This window comes from Fulmarus glacialis, unplaced genomic scaffold, assembly GCF_000690835.1.
Source record: "Fulmarus glacialis isolate BGI_N327 unplaced genomic scaffold, ASM69083v1 scaffold5498, whole genome shotgun sequence".
Taxonomy (NCBI): domain Eukaryota; kingdom Metazoa; phylum Chordata; class Aves; order Procellariiformes; family Procellariidae; genus Fulmarus; species Fulmarus glacialis.
The window spans coordinates 6,221-31,425 of NW_009226400.1; the positions used below are offsets into that span (position 1 = coordinate 6,221).

Sequence of the window (25,205 nt, forward strand, 5' to 3'; positions counted from 1 at the left end):
TTCTCTTAAATTCTAGGATTAAATCAGCTTTGTGGTGACTAGATTGGAGGACTGGGCATTAGCTAGGACATTGCCTAATTGCAGCGGTTTATGTGGCTGTCTTGTTTTCAAGGCTGAAAGTAGCTGGTGTAGTTTTAAATTGCCCTTTGCCAAGCGGATGGGTGCTAATTTGACTTCTCATAGCTGAGTGCTGCTCCTTATGAGGAGACCTGGTTTTTCCCGGTTCAGTCTGTGTTCTTCAGCCTGTGCTGGGACGTGGGTGGTATTAGTCCTCTGCGATGGGTTGACACTGTTGTTTTGCTGGAATTTTTTAGTTTTATGTTTGGGTTGCTTAAATATTTTTAAACTCTCTCACATTATATGCATTTTACTGCTTTTCCAAAGTAGTGAATATTTAGTAGCAGGGTTTTTTTTTGTAAGGAATCTTGCCTTTTTCCATTGATTATTTGGAAGAACTTGGCTTTTTTTAGGCTGTTCGTAGCCTCTCCAGTTGTATTGAAATGACACGTTACCCCTAAACGTGACCTAAAAAACCAATTAAATGCTGCTTCTGCTGTTGACTTGACCCAGAAGTGAGATCTGTAAAGGGTGCTGAGAAAGGAAGTTTTAGCAGCTTTTAATTTAGTGGTTTATTTATATCTGTCTTTGCAAGCTGCTCTAAACCCACCAAGAGTATGACAGCGTAGGTATCAAGGATGTATTCCTTCCAAGGTTTATTAACGAATCTTTTGAAAGGCCCCATGTACTTTCTCTGTTTGGAGGGTGAAGCTTTGTAGTGCTGAAGATCCCCCCCCCTCCAGAAAACTCTCCAGCAAAACTGGGGAAAACTAGGCTTGACGGTAGGTTAAAAGGGGAGAAGGGTTGGGAAGAGTGCTCTGGGGGCGGGCTGAAAAAGCTTTAAAAAAAACAAAGTAAAATGTACAAGCTTTTGTCTGTAACATGCAACAACCCCCCCCAAATACTTATTTTTGGTCATAGCTCCAAACAAGGTGCGGTTACCTGGATTCTTCTTATCTCTAGAAACCTTCTTTCAGAGAATTGTACTGAAGACCCCTGTTTTGGGGGAAAATGGCCTTTTTCCTGTGTGTACATCCATTTTTCCCAACCCTGTTCTTCTGAGACTCTTTGAAGATATTGATTAGGTACTCGGGCTCTGTCCCGACAGTAATTGCTAGTTTGACATTGTAATTGTTATTGCATCACAGTTTTCTGGGTTTTTTTTGGCAGCAGCAGTGTTTGTCTCTTCTGTCCTCCCTTTGTATGGAAAGTACTAATTAGATCTTAAATTTAAGGAGTTGCTAAGTACTTACATCTTCTTTAAAAATCCAGACCTGGGTACTTAGTAGACCTGGTACCTTAATAGACACACCTGATGAGTGGTGGCTTCTCTGACAGGTGTACTGTAGTCGTTCAGTCTTCACCTAATAATTCCTTGGAAAAAATATTGAGATTAACACAATTGCTTCTCTGGGGCATGGTAAGATCTGGTGATGAGTCTTGGGACAGTGAAGCTTGCACACCTTGCTCGTCTGCCCTTGACCCTTCTCTCTGAATATTTGAGATCTCTCAAGATGTGTATTTTTATCGGTAGTTCTTGACTAGAAAAAACCCTATCTCCTACCTGTTCGGTTTACAGGAATTAAGGAACGCGTGGGGTCTGCATACTGAAAAGCACCTTTTTAATAGCCAATAGACTCAGACTTTTTGATGCCCTATTTGTGTGCATTTGAACCGATCTCAATACCAGTCTCGTTTTCTTTTGTGCAGGATGCCATTATTCCCTACAAGGAAATCCTCCAGATGTATTGGGAGAAAGCAACGAGCTTTGTGAATGCCCAGTGCGATGGACTTGAACCCTGGCAGCTGGTTGGGTTGACGTTTTCTTCTACGCTTCTAAGTGTATGGCTGCATGGCTTCCTCTTCCAGTCCGAGAGTAAGTATTTGAAATGGGGGATTTTCTTATCTTTGGGGGGAAGGGAGGGGGGACAGGGTTGCTCCTAAGTAGTGGAGGGAAAAAGGATGAAACAAGGCCAAACACTGATTAAAACAGGCCTTCTGTTCTCAACTGGTATTAACAAAACCCTCTTCCAAATTAAGGTCAAGGCCTGTCTGATCAGTGAAACACCTCCATTCCTTCAGAGGGTGCGGTAGGCCAGCCTGGAATGTGCCCGCATCTCCTTCCCTTCCTCTCGTCTCCTTTTTGCTTTTGGCTAAACCATTTACTTGTCACAACACTCTCCTCTTGCTCAAAACCTGGGGAAATTTATCTGAGAGCTGCGTTCTTGTGAACTTAGTCACTGGTGAAAAGTGTCTGGATAACTCTTGCTCTTGATTGTTTCCCTTCCTGCTGGGGGAGGAGATGTGGTTTTGATTCGGTGTTGGAGGCATGTTTCATCCTCGGGAAGTTCAAGATAATTGCATGCGGTATTGTGTGGATTTTTTTTTTTATTGTTTTTCCGGAGCATCTTCCTGTTTTGAGCAGTTTCTGATCTTGACAGCTCTTCAGTGAGATCTCTTTCGATGAACCTGCAGTTTTCTCTGGCTGTGTGATGGTCAGAGATAACTACCTTGCCCTCAGAGGAGAACATGGTGCTTTGTAGTTCCCGCAGGCCTTAGGGTTACACTCCAGCGGCACTTTGTTAAAAATAGCTGAGTTTTTAACTTGATGTTTACTTCTGTGCCTCTCTGTTCCTCAACCAGCCTTTTTTCTTTTTAAAGACGGGAGTAGCTGAATAGTGGGAATGTCTATGGAAGGAACAAAATGGTATGAAGCTTTTGCTCAATACGGGGTTATGTGAGCTTCTTGGCTAGTATTTGTACTGTTGCACAGTATTTTTTTTTTGAAGTATTGACTAGCTGTTATAAGATCTGATTAGATTGTCTGAATTGATCTGATTAGACTGTCTGAAGGCAGTCTTTTCTCACTGTGGAAGTTATTAATGAAACAGTGTGTGCACTGAAATGTGCAATAGAAATGTTATTGTCAGAGTGTTAATGAGTATTTGCTACAGAATGTGCTAAACTGCAATTACTCTCCTTCTGTAGCTTTTCAAAATGTATATGAAGTGAAATATATATGAAGTGGCAGGGAAAATGTAGATAAAATTGCAAAGTCCTAAAATGGTTGATTTTTAAAGTTGTTTAGTTATTTCTTGGTGTAAGTGTCCTGTAACTGCTGGTGCTCAATTGAAATGCCTGTAAGACTCAAAAGGCATTTTTGGTGGCTATAAAGCATCTGTGTCATCCTGCTTTCATTCCTGCCTTTAGAGCTACCCTGGGAGTTTTCCGGTGTTTGTCATCAGTGGCTTCTCTCATTTCAGTATTTGGACTGTGGTGGCATTTCTGCTCTTCCTTCTGTCTGTCCCCTTCACCTGAGTCGCCTCCTGTTGCATCACGCGTTTCCTATATCGGATGGCCAGACACCGGGTGAATCCTTGTCACGTTACGGCTGAACTGTTATTTCCTCCTTTGGTCTGGGAGCCTGTTTCACGCTGCTGAGTGTTTTCATGTTACAGTACTAGTCTGGTTTGAAGACGCAGAAAATAATTTCAAGAAGTATTTTCCTTTTTTGCTGGAGACCTTGCCTTTAGCAAATCCTAGAGTCCCTCTCTTCTCTGTAAAATTCCACATGTGGGTGCAAATTCCCATATAAGTAAGAAAACGAGTCAAATTATTGATTCCCATAGATGGCTACTGTTCTGCAAGCCAGATGTTTCTGTAGCCTGGTCTGTTTCTGAACCTTGCTCTTTAATACTCTAATCTGTCTCACCATGTCCCCTTGGTCACTGTGTTATTTTGGCCTGCATCAGAAATACTGAGCCTGTGTCATGGGCTGTATTGGAAGTATTGTGCTCTGATAAACATTTTTTTTGTTTCTTGAGTCACATTAGGTTAATTTCTGACTTCTGTCTTTCAGGTTTAACATCCCGAATTAAAAAACAGTTCTTTAAACTACTGAGAAAAATGCCGTTTATCGGGGCTATAGTGAGTATTTGAACAACTTTTCTTAATATTATGCCAGGTCCTTGTGTCAGCCTGCATAGTGCTCTCTGAGACCTTACAGTTCTGTGCATCTTTGCTGTCATGTTACTGTGATCATAACGATCCAAGGGTATAGGTCTGGAAGGTCTTCTGCTGCCACCTTGTTTAATGAAAGTTATAATTTCTACCTAGTCTTTTTGTCATAGTATCACTCTCTTAAAATGGGGGTGCTGCCTTTTTTTTTTTTTCTAAAAACCAAGAATCAGTAAATGGAGTTACAGAATTTTCCAGTAATTACAGAATTTTCCAGTAACGTTTAAGAAAATAGTTTTATTTATGGAAGAAGGGGACAGGATTGAACTTGAGTTGTTCTTCTAAAACAATGTCTTATTCTTGAGCAAGTGTGACATAGCCAGGTGTTTGTTGTGCAACATGGAGAGATAATTTTTTTTGATCAGATGACTGGCCATGATTAGTTTAGAGCTCAGATACCTATTAGCAATAGTTAGCATTACAGCACAAAGATATCAGAAGTTTGTGTAATCATTAAAATGAGACAAACTTTAATGTTTGGGAGACGGGGGTTTTTTTTGCATAAAAACTTGAAACTACAAATGTCAGCATGTTTTAGCACGTTAACGACTTAATGATTGAGAAATGCACAGCTTGGTTTATTTTACCTAGTAAATGGTGGTATCACACTTGATAATTGCCCTTCTTTCTGTTGATGTGTTGGCAGATTTACACATTGATTCGGGGGGTCAGGTCTGTTATAGGCAATTTTGTCAAATGAAAGTAGCAAAGAGGAACTTTCTCCTTTTGCCATGGACATGGAAGTGGTTCTCAAGTTTCTCTGGAAGGGACTAGCATCCCCTCTTTATGTCATGTTAAGTGCCCTGGCTTTCACCTTCTGACTTGAGTAGCCTTTGATGAGATGAATTAATGACTTGTTCTCTTTTGCTTATATTTGTTGTCTGCCTGTTAGAAAAGGACACCTTCCGGGCCCCTTGTATACAATCCCTATTTTGTCCAGACGTATCTTCTCGGGGCTAGGGCTGTTAAGCTCTCCTGTGCCAGAGGACCACTGGTCTGTCCTATCTGTGTACTGTTTCTGCTCTTTGGTAGGCTGATACCTGATAACCTATCAGTTACTTACAGGAGGCCTTGACTTTGAGGCATTCCAATGTCCAAAAGTCTTTAAAGCTGATGATATCCCAGCACCTGAGTTGCCTGGAAGAAGAGTCTGTACTTTGGAATGTGTTATAAGAAGAAGTCTGGGCCTCCTGAATGTAAGGTGTGGGTGGGAGGAAAGAAATCTCTTACCTGTACCTGTGGTGGAGATTTCTTCGTTGTTTCTCTCTATTTTCATGAGTTTCTAAACTGTGTGTGTGATGGCAGAGGAGACAAGGTACAAAATAGAATGCATCTGAAGACTTCTGCAAATTAAAAACTGTGACTTAAAAAGGTTCGGTGGATAAAAATGCAGTACTTTTGCTTTGAGCTTTGTTTTCTCAAGCATTAAGGAAGGGGCTCAAAGTTCCCACTGCTCATCAGTACCCAGTAAAGAATGTAGTCTGTCTGAACGTTGTGGTGGTGGTGTCTGTGCTGTTAAATGAAACGCAGCCAAGCGGTGGCCCAAGTGCCACTCTGCAATCACCCACAGCGGTTACTTGGCACAATTCTGGGCTGTGCCAGCTAGCATTCCCATAGGCAATTCCCAGTGTGGTTTAGAGACTAGTGCATACCAGTTCACCATTCCAGGCAGCTTGTTTTTGGAGGGAGAGGTTGGTAGGAAGGAAGAGTTGAGCTTGTGTGGCTGTCAACTCTTGCTATGCTTTTTGGTCATAGAGCTGAAACAGTTCCTATCTATTCTTCTCAATAGTATGGGACATAGCTAGTGAGTTCAATCTTGCATGCACTCAACAATTATTTATAATATGGCCAGCGCCATTGTTGATAGGATTTTCCTTTCTTTTTAGATTCAAAAGAAGATTGATGAAGCCTTGAATGATGTCACTTCCAGTTTATCCTTCCTGAAAGATGAAAAGGATTATATCAAAGCGCTGCCGGAACAAGGCATGAGCCAGCCTGAAGTACTGGAGAAGATGAAAGAGTACAGCTCAAAAGGTATGAATGTGAGTCTGTACTGCATCAGAGATGGGTCTGTTTCTTAGACCCAACATTAGACTTACTCTCTTAAATGAGATCTAATGACTCCTGCTCATAGTTTCATCGTAAATATTTCATCCCTGATGTTCCTTGCTTGCAAATTTTTGTCTGTTTTCCTTCTGGAAGTGACTAAGATCAGTATTCATGACTTCTAATGCTGTATTTGGGTATTTACAGTAAAATTCTGTTCCTTCCCCAGGAGTTCTAGACTGATGGTGGGAGAGCTGAGGAGAAGAGAAATATGGAGGAAATTATCTGAATGCATTTTTGATTGCATTTCTGAGCAGTTGCCTTGATGTTTGACTTTAACCAGAAATGTGTTTTCTGTGAAGCCCCAGGGAATACTCACAATAAAAAAAAAAAAAACCCAACCAAAACAAAAAAAACCACCCCAAAAAAACAACTTCCAAGCAGGATTTTTAGGGAATTTCCAAGGCTGTCTCTCTTAATCAAAGTCACCTTGAAAATGCCGTTTAAGGAAGGCAAAGTCATGATGTTCTTCTCCTGCTTGAGTCCACATAAGCAGTGTCTGAAACTTAAATTAAGTTGCCTCACTCGTGTAAATACCTCCACCCTGATTCATGTACCTATTACTCGTAATGAGCAAATTTGGGTGACTGGCTGTCCAGAGTAGATATGACTGCCCTGCTCCTATCCCAAATTTGAGAATTGCCTTGAATTTTCTGCTAGAACAGTGCATCTACTCCAAATTCAGAAGCGGTTTCGCAGTCGAGTATCCTATAACAGCTTCCTTCTTTTCTACTTTTATGTATTGCTTGTGTAGCTTCTGTCTGTCTTTTCCCTCAAATGATTATTTCCTTCCTTCACCGGGTTCTTCTTTTCCTTTTTCTTTTCCTGTGGCCCCCTCCTTCCCACGCACATGCACTCCCCTTTGAAAGTTGCTTGGAAATGAGGGTTGGATTGTGACTATGTTCACCTTATATATGCCTGTGAAGCTGATGCCATTGAGTTTTATGAAGGAGGCTAACCGTTAGGAGAGGGAGCAAATAACCAAACAAGTGGAAATACACTGCTGGGGTGTTTGGAGGCAGAAGGTTACTTGGTTAAGTACCATCATGTCAGGTAGTGGGTTGAAACCCTTTTCAATAGGGTGTGCTGCTGATGCTGTTCCATCCACCCGCTCTCAGTTGTTAAAGCTTCAGCGGCATATTGTTTTAGGTGAAATTTAATTGAGGCACCCGGCACTGTAGGCTTTAGCAATACAAGCTTGGCCTTTCTGTCTCTTCTCAGCTTACAGTGGTGATGGGTGCTCTTTGAAAGTGGCTTTAACTTTAGCCACTTTAGAGTTCAGTTGGTTGGACAGCAGTTTGGGGAGACTGAGTGGGGATTAAGTGGATTACATATTAATATAACTGCTTGCTGCAGCTAGATGTTGTTTATGTGCTGACTCTTTAGTCATCATTTATTTGCAGTTTGCTAAGTTCATGGGATACGCGATGCCAGAGGCTTAGCGTTGCACACAGCTATCTCTGTGGCACAAAAATCGTACTTGTTCGTCATCAGTGAAATGTCAAAAGCTGAATCCTCATCTGCAGAACTGGTGGGAGGACTTCTATGTGCACTTCTACATGCTTTCTGAGAATGGCTGTGTTTGCAAGCAGTGTGCTCTTCCTTCTCTTTCAGGAGACGTGCGTTGGCAGGATGGGAAAGTCTCTGGGACTGTGTACAGTGGTGAAGAGAAACTCACCTGTCTGCTAGTGAAGGTGAAGTGCAAGCAGTCTAACTTTGCATCTTTGTAGATACCCTTAGCATCTTCAGGGTGACCAGAAATACCTCAACACTGTTCCAACATTTTTCAAAATAAATAGGGAAGATCTGAAACTAAGGCTGCCCAACTATGAAGACAGAGCCTGGGGTAAATGTAGGTGGAAGGGGAATTGTTAGCAAAGAATTTGGGCAGTGTAAAGCTGACCAAGTGACTGTCCCTGCGAAAACACCGTGTAGAGGTAACTAGGATCCAATCAGATGAGATGTTGTTTTGAGTAAGGAAGTTAGAAGCTGGTTACAAGTGAACTGGAAACTGGTACTGACCTTCTAATTCAGGGAATGGTGGGAGGCACGAAATTGCCATTGATCAGCTTCAGCAAGCCCCCTGACAGATGTGCCTTTGCTGCAGGCTGGAGTGAAAGCATCCTTGGCTGTCCTGTTACTGGGAGGCTGTGGGACTTTGGACTGGAACAGCTTCACTGAGCAAAACTGAATTCTTCTTGGTTTAAGCAAAAAAGAAGTTTGTAAAGTGTTTTTTGGCCATCCAAATCTTACAACAATGGAGCATTGGCATGCTTCAGTGGTGTCTTTGTTAGGTCTGTTTACTTACTCAGGAACTTTTCCCTTTGAGAAGGTTGGAAAATAACCTAAACAGCCCAAAGGTCTGTTTTCGAATATATCTACTTCAAGAGGTTTTTTGCTAGAAAGGAAAGTCTAGCCTTCTTGCTCCTGGGAACAGCTTTATAACAGCTGTAATGAGCTCTGTTTGGTGGTTACTATTGGTGTTTTCTTCTGCTCGTTGACATTTTCTTTGCCACCTCTGGGGAAACATAAAGCTCAGAGCAGCCTTTCTAGAGGGGCCTCAGCTTGGATTGAGTGTTGTGGAAATGTTCCCTCTGTTTGTGCTGTTTGTTCGCTGGGTTTTCTGCTTTATTTCTTTTTACATCCCTGCAGTTGTTTTTTGATCTTGACTGCAGGAGGTTGAAACTGGCCTGTTCCAGCCTTATCCTGTGAGCCCGCAGTTGCAAAACAAGCATGAAATACTGGTTTCCATGGCCAGTTTTGTTGCGGTGTGGGTGGGCAGTTGTGCTTTTCTAGCTGCTTCAGAATTCCCCTTTAATAGTAAACTTGAAAACTAGTTCTGCAAAGTAAGTTTTTTGGCCTGCTTTGTGTAAAGCAATCATAGGGTGCATATTGTGTTCTTTTTTAAAAATAGCTAAATGATTCAACCTGTCTTTCCAAAAAGAAATATTGCAATGTTATAGAATCACTCCAGAGGCCAGAATGCCCTAGAAGAACAAGTGAGTTATTTTTTCCCCCTCAGCTGTAGCTTCCCCGCTTGTGATATTTATTTGCAGCAGGAGTTAAGTCCAAGGAGATCTGCAGTATTGTCTAGGGCTAAATGCAGCCAATTTGCTTATACAGTGTGTATAGCGAGTTCCCAAATCTGCACTGATAATTCAGTGCTTCATCTGCAAGGCTAACTTTCTGTCTTTGTTTTCTGAAGGTGTATGAAGAGTTTGCCTGGAGTAATCCTCTCCATCCAGATATATTCCCTGGTTTGAGGAAGATGGAAGCAGAAGTAGTGAGGATTGCCTGTACGCTCTTCAACGGGGGCCCCAACTCTTGCGGTGCTGTAAGTAGCCAGTCTTCAAGTGTCCCATGAACATTTTTGATATTTCTGACTTTGATTTAAGTGTAAATGCACCTTCTGCTATCCAGCTGAGGCTGAGGTCACGCTTACTCTGGTATAAGCCATGCCAACATAGCTGTACAAAAGACGGTTGCTAATTGCTGCTCTTGGTGAAGCTTTCTGAGAGACAGTTTAACTCAGGGAAGTAGTTCTTTAGACAAGACCATTTACTTCAGCTTTTTTTTCCACACTCTTAAATGATACAGGCTTGATGGCAGTTGGAAAAGTGAACCAGTGTAATGTAGCCTGGCTGGTTGCCGGTGGGGGATGGTGAACAGAGCAGTGTCACTTTGAGTAGCTCCCCTCAGTTTTAATCTCTGAACTGGAAATCTGTGAGCCTGCCAGAATGCTAAGATTGAGGACAAGACCGGCTGGCTGGCTGGTCACCAACGAGCTGCTTGAAGTATTGGTGATCAAGCAGACATGGCACGTATTGTTGTTTGTCCAGCTGGAAAGCTGTCTTTCCAGGCTTATGTGGCCTTCCAGTGTGCTAGGGTGGAAACCAGTTTTAAAGCCTTGATAGAGTTCCTAGCAAGAGGCCAGGTGTGTGTCCTTAAATTGATGATTTCAAAGTTGGTCAAAGAGCAAAAGTTGTGAACTTGCATGGTGAATTATTGTTATAAAAATGAGCCATGGTTTTTTTTTTTATGCTCGTCTCTTGCTTTACCTTTTTGGTAAGGATCCTGAATTACTTAGGCCAAATTCTCGCCCTGTTTACGTGGTGCGTGGGACAGTGAGGTCTTATCTCCTAGCATGGTGGTCAGGTGCAGCTGTGATACAAACAGGCTGCTTAATAACTTGTGAGGAAGTAGTTCCATTTGTGAGAAGAATCCAGATGAGATTTTTCAGAGACTGGGAGTGAGGTGATTGCTGTCTGTAAATATCCTAGGGAGGGAGAAGGCCAGCAACGGCTGAAGATCAATATGGGAAGAGGCGGTGTTGACACAAGAGCTTATGAGGTGAACTGGCCTTGAATGGGCTTAGTCTGACAGTTGGAGGCTTGGTTGTGTTAAGGAGGTAAGTACTGGAGTAGCCTTATAGTAGGTGTAGTTGGGACCAGGCTCCAACTGGATTGAAGATGAAACTTGACTGTGCAGTGTCTGGGAGTATAAGGCGTGATTGCTTTTGATAGCAGGAGGCTGCACCCTGTGACCTGACTTGTTGTCTTGGGACTGTATTCCTTGTGCACCTTCAAGTTTAGAGGAGGAACATGCTTGTAGAAAGCATTTAACTTCACCTTATCTCCTTCCTGGTTTGCAGTGCTGAGAACACTGGTGAGATTATGCCTGGAGCGGGGAAAAGGCTGGATCTAAAGCTGTTGAAACTCATCTTTATCAACAGTTGAGATGTCAATTGATAAAACAGTCAGGTAGCCCTGTGACACTTACCATGTGCTTGGAGAACTTTGCTTGCTGAAGCCTGCAACGCGTGTGTTCAGTTTTTGTTACGTAAAGGTTGTGTTGTAAAAGTGTCAACCTTGGCCCTGTGTGCTCTTTCACTGAAATTTGAAAGTAGAATTGCCTAAGAGGAGAGGTTCAGAGCGGGTAAAAAACTGCTCCAAAACAATCAGACAGTGATCACGGCCAACGTGAGACCTCCACAGATGCTCTCTGGGGAATCCCGCTTTTTCCTCTGCTCCTTTCTTCTTCCCCTCCCTTCTGAGGATTGTGCTGCAAAGCCACAGCAGAAGCATGCAACCTGCTGTGGAGTTACGTTCTAGCTGGTTGAACAGTCAAATTTGCAGGGTGAGAGGGAGGATTGAAAAGTTGATTGGCCGGAAACATAAGATTAATTGCATCCCTGTAATTATCTTGTCCAGATGAGTCTCTCCAGTGGACTTTTTGTCTTCCTCCCACGTTGCCCTTCCTGACTGTGAAGAGTGTCCAGAGCTGCTAATCATTGATGGAGAGGTGTGGGTGGATACATGGAGGTCCCATGCTCTTTAAGTAGTTGGGCTCAAAGACTTCTCTTATTTTCTTCTCCCCAAAACAGAATTAACATTTCAGAATTATTTCTGGAGGTTTGGACAGTAACGAAGTAATTTTAAAAGAGCATTTTTTCAAACCGATGCTATGGTTTCTGTCTCTGGAAGGCCCTGCTGTAGCTGGTCGCTCAGACTGCTGCAGTTACGCTTCAGTAACCGCTGAGGCTGTAAAACAGAGATGGCTAAAACAGGGAGGGTGCGATGCTGTGAGTTGTCTTTATCTTTAAATTGATCTGTTCAGGAGGTGCTGCTAGCTTTTTCTACTGAGAAGGCTTCTGGTTTACCCGATTCAACTTTTGCAGTGTTCTAAACTAAAACAAATGTGTTTTTTTTTTTTTTTTTTTTCCCCTGAATTTCATCACAGCTGTCTCCAAGAAGCAATGTGTCTTACTGCCAGGTCCCTGTCTGCTGGATTTGCTAACCTGATTTAAGCAGCTGGGACTGCTTGTCCAATTTTGTTGGTGCCTGGTGATGGTCCCTGAAGGCAGATGGAGCTTGTTGGTGTATCTGTGGCTATGCTATGTGGAAAACATCAAAAGTTTCTGTCTGTGCTTCTCAGTGAGGCAAATTCACTTCCTTTGTGCTCTGATTTCCACGACACGTTGCAGAACAGTGCTTTTTGGGGCTAATACTCTGCTGCTCAGTCTGGGAAAAGCGGCACAGTGACACATTTGTGCTGTTCCCAGGGCTTCCAGCAGCCTGGGGATCCCTGCATGGTCCTGCCCTGTGTCAGGTGGACATCTTCCTAAGCAGGATCTCTGGAGAGCAGTCCCCTGGTTCCTCTTTGAAGGTTTTTGGTGTGCTTAATAAATGCTAAAATGAAACATGTCTTTTTAGATTTCTGAATGTTAAATCAGATGAGCAGCTTGGATTATTTATAGATGTTGCCTTTATTTGAGACATGGGGGCTATAATTCTCCTTAGTTTAAACACGGGCATAAAAACACTAACAATGCCCTTGTGGTGGGGGGGTGTGCAGGCATGCTTTTTGCCTTAAATTGGACCGAGAGATGTTCTAGGTTTTTAAGCAGTTTTTAAAAGTAATCATTTTCAGCAGTGGACGGATGCTTCCTATTTCTCACTAATTACTCCTTTTGTTCTTACTTTTAATCGTGTTATGCAAGAGCAAAGAGACAGGAGTTGGTGATTTTTGGCTCCCAGGAGATTCTAATCACATTCTTACAATGATTTGGAAGGACTAATTAAGCTCAGCACACATAGGAGGAATGGGAGGAGTTTGTTCTTGTCTGATGTGTGCATGTGTTCCTGTTCACAAGGTGCTTTGTTTTGCAGTGCTGGCTCTGTGGATTTCCCCTCTAATTTGGGGAGAAATCACCACTTTTATGCAAGCTTCAATGATTTTTTTTTTTTAGTAGTTGTTCGAACTTTAAACTGCAGCTTTGAAGTGCAGGGGAAAATTGCGTGGGGGTGTGCATGTGTATTTGGTGTCAGTCTCTCTATGAATAATTCTTTGCACTTTCTGCAGCTGAGGACAGGAGAGAGGAGGCAAAATTAGTAGACGCAAACCTAAGCCTCCTGTAGAAACCATCTTGTCTCTTCCTCCCAAATTCTGGGGCTTCCAAACTTTTTTGTAGTGCTGGCTGCACATTTGAAGTAGGACTTTTAAAAGTGAAATGTGAGTGATGTGTCTTGGGGAGGGGCTTAAATGCTGCGGATCTGTCAGGTTTTATCTGTAGTGGTGAGCGGGTCACCTTGAGAGAGACAACTAGTGGAATTTACAACCTGCAGGTTTACAGGGGTTTTATGTGAGTCTGCCGCTACGTTATGACCATGCAGTGGATTGTGGTGTATTTTTACTCTAATGCTACTTTAGAAATAAATTGTAGTTTGCTTTCTTATTCATGGGGTAGTTCAGCTCAGGGAAACTTTTGGTCAGCTTTGTCTCCAGGGTCTGAATGGACGTGTTTCCTAAGGTGAAAATGCAAGCTAAACTTTAAAGACCATGAACCAAAGTGGTTCTTCTATGTCTGACAGTTTGACTGTGACATGCAAGTGGCATGGCCAAAGAAATCCCAGAATAGGGACTGTACCTCTTATTGCTGTTTTAATGATTTGGAAGGAGGGAGCAATGGAAGGGATATACCGTGTTTAGAAAGCAGGGGGGATATTTTTTCCCTGTGCTTTCTCCTCTCCCATTTGGAAAATAATAAATAAATCAAGAACAAAAAAGTCTGTTTGCTTGCCTTTTTGCACACACTTTGCCTGGCTTTTGAAGATAGCGCAGGGTTGGAAAGCTGTTTAAAACAATGCCTGTTTCCAGCCCCTTTTCCCCATGGCATTGCTTGAGTCTGTGCACTTTCATTTAGAGGAGAGAAGAAAATATTTGTGCGAGCCATTGGCGGGTGCTGAATCACTGCGTGTTGGCCAGCTGCCGGCGTGCCGCAGGCGGTGGGGAAGTTGTATCCTGTGACAGTGATTCAAGCCCTGGCTATAGCAGAACGAGTTTGCTGTTGATAGCTAAGCTGACAAAGCCTCCTGCAAAGAAGCAGACTCCCTCTGCAGGTATAAACTGCGTGGACCAAAACGGTTTTTGCTGTTGTAGCTGTGCCACGCTAAAGGTGCTGCTGTAGATCAAGCTGCTCTGGCACATCTCCGTGGCTTACACTCACGTTGGTACTGATGTGCCGGCTGTGGGCTGATTTAGGAAGCTGATCTCGCTGAAATTCAGCTTTTTGGGTGGACTTTCAGCTGCCTGAACAAGCTTTCTGTGTGGTCATCTGCGTGCCAGTCTTGGCGCTTGGGAGGAGGATCCGTCCTGGATGCCGTTCCTTAACCTGCATCTGACCAACTGCCGAAAAGCATTGACTCTGACCTCCCCGAAACTGCGTGTGGCTCAGCATTTGCATGCGAGTGATAAGCCAGAGTTTGAAGGAAGGTTTGTCATATATAAGGGCAAGATGTTGGTGCTTTGGTGGAAAGATCGAGACGGGAATAAGACTGTACAGAGGCTGCTCTTTGAAGAGCAGGTTACCTAGATGAGAGTAGAGGTAGGGACTGCTTGCTCAACAAGGAGCAGGCCTGGTGGCACGAAGCATCTGGTGTTCAGTAATGTGAATCCCAAGATCCCCGAATCATGCCTAGCAAAGTTTTCACAATCATTGCAATATGGTAAGCAATGTTGTAAGCAGTGTTACAAGTATGCAATAATCCCATTCCTCTTCTCCCACCCGGCAGTAGCAAGGCAATCAGTGTTATACCAGCTGTTTTTTTTTCCCAAAGGTAATAGCTGACTTCACAGATCTTTTCATAAGAAGGGTTGAGGAGTAAATGACGCAGCCCATAAAACACTTAGGACATTGTGTTCCTGCTACCACGTATTTGCTTCACAATAAATGCAATGATTTCCTTATCCAGTGTGAGGCTCTGTTAGGGTTTATCTGTGGCAGCTGTTGATTTACAAACTACCGAAAAAGCAGAAATTGTCTGTGGTGTGACAGTCACTTCCACACTGCCTATGGCAGCAGCTGCTGCTAGCTTGGATCATGTTAGGAACAAATGCAGCAGGCTGTTTTATGTGCCTGTGAACTTTGTTCCTTATCTCTGTACTTAATGTTTAGTCATTGTCACGCAGTCACACTTCTTCTTTGCATTTTGGGGTTTTGCAGCTGTGTCAGCTGGGAAAAAAAACAAAAGAAAACCCAGACTAGCAGATGTCATAAGGCATGCAAATGTGATTTCATCCTTTTTATGTTTATTTTTTTGGGGAAGAGATTAAAAGGGGAAGTTGCAGTTGGACTGAGGATCAAAATTAGTCCTCCATAAGCACTATAAGTAGCTTTTGGTTCCTCTCTTTGACCTGCACTTCTGTATACCTGTCCCACGTACCCCCCGTCCTCATGCTGGCTCACCTAGCTTAGCAGTCAGTCAGTCCTGCAGGCTGCTTCAAAGACCAGCCTCACATTTTACTAGGTTAAAATTTTACTTTGGAAGGTTTGTGCCCACACGCTTTTCTGTCCCCTGCATGTCAGAACTCATAAAGGCTGGCCGACAAGAGACAGTCCTCCCACTTGAGGAATTTCTCCCTGTAGTTTCACTTATTTATTTGCAACAGCTCTTGAGTTGTGGTATGCAATAGTAAACCTGATTGAACAGCTTGTGCCTGTACCTTCCTCTCTTCCACCTCCTGATGCAAACCTCCTTGTTCTCCTATGGTCAGGGTAAAGAGGGCTGGGACAGCACGGGTAGTGGGTGGTGTGGATACCGAGGGACTTGCTGGGGAGAGTAATGCAGAAATTCCTCCTGGTATAAAATTTCTTGGGTCCTTGAGGACTTACAAGCTCTGGCCTGCTGTTGACCAGACCTAGGCTGGCCTCTGCAGAGAGAAGGTGGGAGAGAGCTCTGCTCTCTGCAGTGTTCCAGGTTCTGGGAAGGTTTTGTAGCTCAGAAGCGGTGCCAACACTGAGCTGGCTCCATGCCTCGGTATGGCGCTGCTCCAGGCCTAATAAACCCTGCTGGACTTCAGTTGACTTAATACAGAATCAACTTTGTTGTTTCCGTATGCGTGGCGTAATTAATCTGTAATCCAGATAAACAATCCCCGGGTAATCAAGAGCTAAGTATGTACTAGTATTTTCACGAGGTGCGGTCATGTTTGCCGGCTATTGACTGTGCAGTATGGTCCCCTCTTGTCAGGCTTTTGAGTTGAAAAATTTTTGTCAACATTTAAATGTGCACTTTCAAGCTGAATGTCAGAAAGCTACCTGGAGCTGTTCAGTGGCTTCTGCTGCCCTTGAAACCTGAGTTTTCCTGTACATCTCTTGCCTCTGAAGCATCTCTGGGCAGAGATGCTGTGGCAGCGTCCCTTTTTTGCTTTTCTTTTCTGCAACATCCACGTAAGCAGTTGTTTTTCTTGTTTACTTCTTTTCTTCACAACAGATGACATCTGGGGGGACTGAGAGCATTCTGATGGCCTGCAAGGCGTACCGAGACCTGGCTTACGAGAGGGGCATCAAACAACCAGAAATGTGAGCAATACTTCCATGGCTTGGTTTTTGCTTTGGAAGCCTGTGGGACTTGCTGTTCCTCTAAGTGGAGGTGGCTGCTGGATCCCAATATTCCTTCATTTCATAGCTCGTTACCACCTCCTCCTTGTCCATCTGTGTCTGAAGGAGAGAAACCTGGGTCGAAAAAAGCGGTGCAGCAGCACAGAAACCTTTAAGCAGCCTGGGGGGCATGGTGCTGATGGGGGGCTGTGGTAGTTATGCTGTGCAGATGTTTTTGGCAATACCTGCATGCTTCTCTAGACAGAACCTGCTTATATCTGCTTTGGGCCCCTCTCAAGCAGAGATTGTCAGGCCCTTTGAAGAGTTTAAGGGTTTTGATTTATTCAGATCAAAGAGGGTTTAGCCTGAAAACTCTGGGACTAAAGTCGGGGCTGGTTGGAGCTGAAATGAGGAATTGTGCTAATCGTTACACTGCTAATAGAGGATTTGCTCTCTCTAATGTGCTGCTTTTTTCTAGATGGTGCATCAAAAATATTTCTCTGGTTAATTGCTTACGAGGGGAAAACATAAAGAGAGATGACACACTGTGATGTTCATCTTCTGCTGAATTCCTGCCGTTCTTTTCTTCCCTCTCTAACATTTTTGCATGCTATTAAAGGCCCAGATAAAGATATGATGCCTCAGAAAACAAGGTTAATTAAAGCTGTTCAGCCATTGCCATTCAAGATGGGAGACAGCAGATGTTACGTTCTTTTGGTATATTTATGCTGCTCTTTCCTTTTTGTATCGTCTCATATGCCCCTCTCAGGGAGGGTGGTTGGTAGGAGATGGTACAGTATCGTTTGATATGACAAGAAATTAGCTTTCTTGGGAATTCTGGTTCCTGGGTCACAGAAGACCATGCAGTGGAATAGAATTACTTCAGTAGGTTTTCTCTGGGTTGTTCAAGATCTAGTGTCCATCATTTTAGTTCAGAACAGCACATGGCCTCTCTTCTGTCCCAGAGAGTATTTTCCCCAACTTTATTTGGTCTGTATGATTTTTGGCTAGTTGAAACATGCAATTGGCCTGTTTGTGACCTGTCTGTCACACAAATATCTGCAAGTTGAATTTTTTTGCTCTTTCCCCTCCTGTTCAAGGTAAGGCTTAGGTACTGCCTGGGTTAACATATGCAATCTGTTACTTTTCTAGGTTGGTTCCGGTGAGTGCTCACGCAGCATTTGACAAGGCAGCACACTACTTTGGACTGAAGTTGATTCACATACCATTGACCAAGGCTATGGAAGTGGATGTTCAGGTATCGCTTTAGGCAGCACAGTACTCTCTGTGGGGAAATTAGCATTGTACAGCATATAGCAAGAAATCTACCTATCCGGGTGCCAAGTCAGTAGATAGAGAGGGATGAATGCTTCCTGGAAATAAGGAAAAATGGCAGGAGTAAGTGCCTGTCACTGCAGATAAGGTTTTGTTTGAAATAATTGGATGTAAACCGTTCCTTTTTCCTGTGTGATTCATTTAGAATCAAATAATTTATGTATTTCAGAAATAGCCCCAGATTTCAGGTGAGGGCGAACAAAAGTGTTCTAGTATTTCCGAGTGGATGAGTTAAATTACTCAGTTGATGTCTACTGATGCTTGTAGCTCATTGCTTTGCTTTCTGTAGGCTTTTGTGTGTTGGTTTTTAAGACTAGGTGCTGCATTTTTCACTCTTTATTTTTTTTGGCAGGGTGGCACTAGGTAAATGGAATGTGAGCATCTTCTCTCTTTAAATCTTCAGGCAATGAGGAGAGCTATCTCGAAGAACACAGCCATGCTGGTTTGTTCTGCTCCCCAGTTCCCGCATGGAATTATGGACCCGATTGAAGAGGTGGCAGAGGTAGGGTGCCCCCGGGACTTCTGGGTGCTGTAGCAATAAAACCAGCATGTCCTTCTGTACAAGAAGAGCAGAGGGGTTCCAGGATGCCAACCAGTGAATTTGGTGGGAGGAGCAAACTGGTTGGGAGGGTATTACTGTCCTTGAATTGGGTATTAACCAACAGCAGGGTATGTACAACACAGTTTGGAAGTGAGGAGGAAAATGGGACTGTTCTCTTGCACTCTGTAACTGCTGGTGGGTTTTAAATACCAGAAGTACCTCTGGGCATTGTCATAAAGCTGTTTGCGTGGGGCTGGATTTTGGACTTGAGCTGGAGCATGCAGTGTGTCACAGCAAGGCAAAGTGGCAAGCCTTCTGCATGTGCTTTGTCTCTGAACTCTCAAGTCCGTGCCATAAACTTCTGCTGTAACTGAAGGTATGGTTGTGTACGTGACTTTGAGCTCTGCTGCACCCACTGTGAGACCAACCAGAAAGGCGTTCTTTGATATCTGAGAGGAAATAACAGCAAAATAGTCCACCTGGTAAAAAGGCTTGGAGGAAGTTGGAGGAGTGTGTGGAGGGAGTACGAGTCAAAGGGCTGGGATCTTATTTTTCAAACACACCTCTTGATTTTTCTCTCTGTGCTCCAGTTATTTATTTTGTACGTAACTAGCCAAGACTTCCGACCTTCTTTTCATTTGGATCACGCTCTTACACTTTATTGCGGATACTCCTTTCAGACCACGTTGTCACAGCTCTTTGGCAAATACAGCAAACTGCCAAAATGCAGTGTTGTTTTTCCTCTTGCTAGCAATCTTCAAATGTGTGGAAGGCAGGAGAAAGCATCCCACGAGTAGCCAGCACTTCCAGATATCCTATTCTCAACGGCTTGACAGTGACATGATGTTCCAGAAGGGTCCAGGAAACATTTAATGGTGAAATGCAGAGTAGTTTTTGGTGACTGGAGTTTGGGTGCCCCGACAATATCGTTTTCTTGCCTGATTGCATGTTACTCACCAGAATCTCTTGTTCACACACAGCTTGCGGTGAAGTACAAAATCCCCTTCCACGTCGACGCCTGCCTGGGTGGTTTTCTTATTGCTTTCATGGACAAAGCAGGGTTCCCTCTAAAGCGTCCATTTGACTTCCGCGTAAAAGGTGTGACCAGCATTTCTGCTGATACCCACAAGGTAAGAAGCGGGGAGAAAGGTTTTCCAACGCTTTCATTTTTAGGGAGCAATTCCCGATGCCATCGCTGCCTTCAGGCATTTCTGCTCTGTGATGTGGAGGAGTGCTGAAGTGCAGGGGTAAGGGCTGCCCTATCCAGATGCTTTGTGCAATGCGCCGAAGTATGGGCAAGTGGGATCTTGGTGACGGCATGCAGTGAGTGCTTGAATGTGTTCCTGTGCCCTCCTGCTGCTTTTTAATGCTTTCTGTGCCCCTTGCAGTATGGCTACGCTCCCAAGGGCTCCTCAGTGGTGCTGTACAGCGACAAGAAGTACAGGAGCTACCAGTTCTTTATAGCACCTGACTGGCAAGGGGGCATATACGCCTCCCCCTCCGTGGCAGGCTCCAGGCCTGGTGGAATCATAGCCGCGTGCTGGGCAACTCTGATGCACATAGGGGAGTCGGGCTACGTTGAGGCTACGAAGAGGATCATTAAAACGGCTCGTTTCCTCGAATCAGAGTATGTGTGTGCCTTAATGTTTTGCTCACACTCTTTAACCCCGTTCTGGACTCCTCCTCCCAAACTGCTTTTGTTTCTCTTGCGACCTTCTTTTTCCCCCCAGGGAGAACCTATAGCATGTTACTGCTGGGTGGGGATCCACCGGGCAGTTATGGGAGAAGATGCTTTGTTTATGCCCAGGTTGCTGCCCTGTGCCAGATAGCTGAGAGGCACAGAGGGGAAGGGTGCAGGCATCTTTATTTAGCTGACTTTGCTTCGAGAGTTTCTTCTGCCTCAGCCATGGCTGAGGGGGAATCTGGAAGGGCTCACTGAAGATGATGAAAGAAGGGTTATACTCTCTCTTGTTGGGATGCTTGTGTTGCTATGTGAGCTGATAAGCTGATCATCTGTGCTGCTCTGTCTTCCCTTGCCTTTCTGTCCTCCCTTTTTTCCATTTCTTCCTGAGTGTACTTGACTTTAGGGCCTCTAATGACCTGAGTCCTCTTGCAAGTCCCAACGGCCTGGGCTGGTTGTGTGATTTTTTTTTTTTTTTTTTTTGGTAGGGATGTGCTGTCATCTGTTTTCTTCTATAGCTTTTCCTTTAAGGCTCTAGATAGAGGGACAGAATGTCTGGCCCCTGTAACCCTGGTCAGTCACTTCTTTTCTCCTTTTTCTTTTTAAGGTTGAGAAAAATTGACAGCATCTTCATTTTTGGGAAACCTGAGGTGTCTGTCCTCTCCATCGGTTCAGACACGTTTGACATTTATCGATTATCTAATTTCTTAGCTGCAAAAGGATGGAACTTAAATGTCCTGCAGTTCCCATCAAGGTGAGTTTATGGAGACCAGTGGAGTGATGTGCGTAGCCAGGGTATGCAAGGTGGTCGTCTTCAGGCCACTTAGCTCTCTTGATTTGCTGAGTAATGTTGTCTGTATCTGATAAATGGTATGTAGACTTTTGCTCTGCAGAGAAGGCATTACTTTTGTAATTGCTGATATATAGCAGTTACTGCAGCGAGGATAAGACAATAGTAATTTTAATGAGCCTGGCAGAGGACATATCTGAGGCTCCCTTTCTATTTACCTCTGTCTAATACAAGCAGAAAAATATAAATAGCCAGGGCTTTATCTCACGTTAGTTAACTGAGGGTTGTTATTTTTGTATCTTGCTGCCCACTGAAGATGAAGGTTATTGAAAGAACAGTGAAGGGCTGATCATTTCCAGCCTGGTATAAAATGAATGTTTGTCAGAGTTTCCTTGAGTGGGTGGTTGATGTTTTTCTGTGGGTAAAAGGGGCAAATGCTCTCAAATGTAGCTGCACTGAAAAAACTTTGGAATTGCAGATAGCTTGAAGCAAAGTCTAGAGAGCCTGAAGCAACAGCTCAGAGGTGCGAGTAGCCCTGTTCCTTCTGGTGGATGCTAACTTCCACGCTATGGTGGCTAATGGCTTATCTAAGCTGGAGAGGAAGGGGAGGGAAATGATGGCAAGGATGACTGTGCTTGCAGGCAGCTGCATTTTTTTCACCAGCGGTACCTGGAATGAGGTGAGAAAATGACAGGCCTTTAACTGTGTACGGTGAAGTCAGGAAGGAAGGAGGAGTTGCCATTTTGCAAAAGAACAGCTGAACTCTCCGCGGCTTGGTTCTAGCAAGTATTTTGCAGGAATTACGTTTAATTGGAAGGGAGTGCATTGTCTTCTCCCATTATACTGCTGAAATGCTGTTTTAAGGAGATACACGGTTGTCACTGGCCAGGGAAGGACTAAATTGCTGTCGGTGGCTCAGAAAATGGGAAGCTGTACATGCTTGAGATGGTTAATCTCTCCCTTCTCCCCTGCCTGCCCAGCATTCATCTCTGCATTACGCAGTTGCATACAAAGTCCGGTGTTGCTGAACAGTTCCTGAAAGATGTCAAAGACAGCATTGAGGAGATCATGAAGGACCTCAACGCCAAGACCACAGGCATGGTAAGGAGGCCAGCATATAGTGAGGGTGTGTTTGGGGTGAGTGTGTTTCTCTGATGGCATTAATGATCCTACATAACGACCTGCTCTTCTCTGCTTAGGGAGCCATCTATGGAATGGCCCAGTCCGTCCCAGACAGGAGCTTGGTAGCGGAGATTTCTCAGGCGTACTTGGACGGCCTCTACAGCACGGATGTTCCTTGCAGTGAAAAGCACATGAACGGCTCTCCTGGCCACCACTGACTGTAGTACAACAATCGGTGCCTTGCCAACTAGCACTGGGGTGGTTCTAAAGGTTTCCTAGGGGAAGAGATTGCAGTAAGCCTTTGTTCCTACAATTGCAGGTCTGATGGCAGCTTGATCTCAAAAACTTCCTTCCCCGCCTTAGTCTGTTCTGAAATCTGCATTGTTTTCATGCCCAACTTTAGTTTTAGGGCTTTTCTTCCCTTCCCCCTGCCTATTTTCATCATGACTATTGATGGTGAATTGAATGTCCATTCCACAACTCCAAATTCCTCAGGTATTCTGTGTGTCACTTCATTCCTTGCTGTTTCTTTTCCTCAGACCTGGTATTCAGGTGGTGTCCAGCCAAGTGTTAGATTTGAGTTCTCATGTTGTGTTCCAAAGCTTCGATCTTCCCAGAAGTTGAAGGTAGAAAATAAATTGAATATTTTGTTTTCTTTTGAGTATCCCTCCAAGCTACCGCATTTAACAGACTGCGCTGGGAGCCTTATATCTGTGTAATGCAGAGCCGATAAATTGGCAAAGGAAAGATGGTCACGTACTCTTTTTGAAACCCCCTCTGGAGATCTCAGTGAGACTGCAATCAATATCTGCTGAGGGGGAAAAACCCAACACAAAATCCTTTTCTGGAATATCTTGGTTTGAATAACAGCAGAAATAGAAACCAAGCGGGTGGTGCAGGGAGAGGAACTGGATGGTACTGAAAATCCTAGGTACATAGTAACTGGTTTGCTTCCCTGCCTCTTCTAGAAGACATGCATTTACCACCTAGAGTGCTTGTTGTACCTTGCACAATTCTGGAGGGACGTGCAAAACAGTGATGCCGCTGTTCATAACTTGAAGGTTTTGCACTATCTCACAATGCTGTAGTAGAGTCGGTCAGGCCCTGGCGTGTGTCAAGGCTAGGGACTTCACGTGCAAACGGATGGCGCCAAAGCTGACCTTTTTTACCATGATCTTTTAGTATAAAAAGGTGACTTTTGTAATAGTAGTGATCTCTGCTCTTTGCACTGATTCTTTTAAGGCACATTCTCAAAAGGGCATTCACCATTGTGCCTTGACGCTTCTCTGGCTTGTTTTTGTGGGATGCCAGGGAGGGTTTGAGGGTTCAGCTGTTGACTGCAGCATTTGCTACGGTCGTTTCCTTATGGTACTATACTGAAAAAAAAACCTCAAAGGCAGACTGGCCTCAGAGAAAGTACGCTTGCCTGTAAGGTAGAATAGTAGTTGTATTGAGCCAAGTCCCTTTACAGTATTACAAAGATGCTGGTATAGCTCTGAGAGGTAGATGATAGGATGCAGCAAGTCGGAGGTGTTCAAGCCTTGAGCGTATGGCTCACCCTTCCTATTTTCTCCGCTGTTTTTATGGTGAGAGAGTTTTCCCAGTGCAACTTGTGAGGCAGTTGTGGCCTCAAGGACAAGCTAGAATCTCTTGAATTATTTAACAGCAGTGGAGTCACTCCTGCAGGGCTTTCCCATGTGTTTCCTCTCAGCTTTTTGCATGCTACCGAGAGTTTCCCGGGCAGAGTTCAACACTTGGGAGAAGACTTTGTGCCACGTCTGCAGAGTCTTGTGCAGGGCATCTGAAGGCATCTGTCTCCCTGCTGTAATGGGCTTGTTAGATCTAAGCTGACCCTCGCTGGCTTAATGCAGCTGAAGCACACACTAGCACAATAATTGTACCGAATGAGAAGGTTACTTACCAGCCACTGCACAAACCAGTGCAGGCTTCGGCCCAGTGATTGTGAGAAGAATACTTGCTTTTTAACAGGTTTATTCTCAGTGCTAGGAGACAAAAGTATTTTGGCCATCTGACCTTAAATTGATGACTTTATGCACGTCTCTGAGCCCTTTTGAAAACACCGCATTTGAATTGCCTGATAGTCTCTGGATGGTGTTACCAGCTCTGGCAGTCAGCATTTATGTTGATCCTATTTATTCTGTTAACATCTTGCCAATGTGACCATTACTGCATCTCTGAGTTTGCCATACTTTGGAGATAGTCTTAAGTGTCTGGCTACTGTGATGGTTCTCTTTTGAACCGAGATTTAAAAAAAAACAAAACAAAAAAGGGAGGTACTCTTTTTGTTTCTGCTTTAAAAGAAGGGGGGGATGGATTGGGGTGGGGTTAAGGAGAGGAAGAACTCCTTCCTCTTCCGTGGTTGCGTTTTCCTCCGAGGAAGTAGATGGATCTAACAGATCAGTGCTCCATTTCACATTTTTGGATGTATTTGAAGATGTTATTTGTAAGTCAATGTATTCTATTCTGGGCTTCACTTACTAGTAATATTTGTGGGTTTAATTATTTTATGTATATTTGTTCTGTACTGTAAATGTAATCTTCTGGTCAGGAATAGGCCACTGTAATTTACTGATGTGTAGTCTTTATTCATCCTTGTCATCTAACATGTAATCTGCATCTCCTTTATCATGCCAAATGGTCTTAGGAAAATGGTGCGATTAGCAGGCTGTATAATTATTTAAAAGACAAAAAAGAAGAATTTTATGGACTGGATTATGATCTGAAACTGGATGGTACTTTAGACCTGGAGGGATCTTCGCGACTATTAATTCCTGCGAGATTTCTGACTGTCAGGTTTTCCAAGTGAGACACTAAATTTGTGGCTTGTACAAAGCACTCCCAAGGGATGTGTGTGCTCATAGGTACTAGACTGAAGAATATCCAATGGGATGGACCAAGAAGAGATGTGTGTCTTCATGCCATGGATTTCATCTGCACTTTTCTGATGACTTGGGGGAGGGGGGAGCGGAAGGGTTGCGTACAACACAATAAGATCTTGCCCAATAAATACACATTGACTTTTTAATGAATAAATGGGATGAGTTCATCTGATGGCAGTATTCTGTATTGCTCTAATTTGCCACTGTAAAACTGTAGGCTGAAATAGCTGAAGAGATGGTGAAAATGGGCCTAGTTTGTATTAAAACGGTGCATTTAG

At 43.8% G+C, this 25,205-nt stretch overlaps 1 protein-coding gene across 1 annotated transcript; it reads left to right on the plus strand.

Moving 5' to 3' along the window:
* The first annotated feature begins 1,772 nt into the window (after positions 1 to 1,772).
* Positions 1,773 to 25,205, plus strand: SGPL1 (sphingosine-1-phosphate lyase 1). The gene is made up of 13 exons (XM_009582796.1): positions 1,773 to 1,933; positions 3,917 to 3,984; positions 5,961 to 6,108; positions 7,795 to 7,874; positions 9,386 to 9,514; positions 16,452 to 16,540; positions 17,711 to 17,816; positions 18,297 to 18,395; positions 19,415 to 19,564; positions 19,823 to 20,061; positions 20,723 to 20,869; positions 21,886 to 22,006; positions 22,105 to 25,205. The coding sequence occupies exons 1-13, from the start codon at positions 1,801 to 1,803 to the stop codon at positions 22,243 to 22,245; spliced, it is 1,650 nt and encodes a 549-aa protein (XP_009581091.1). The 5' UTR covers positions 1,773 to 1,800; the 3' UTR covers positions 22,246 to 25,205.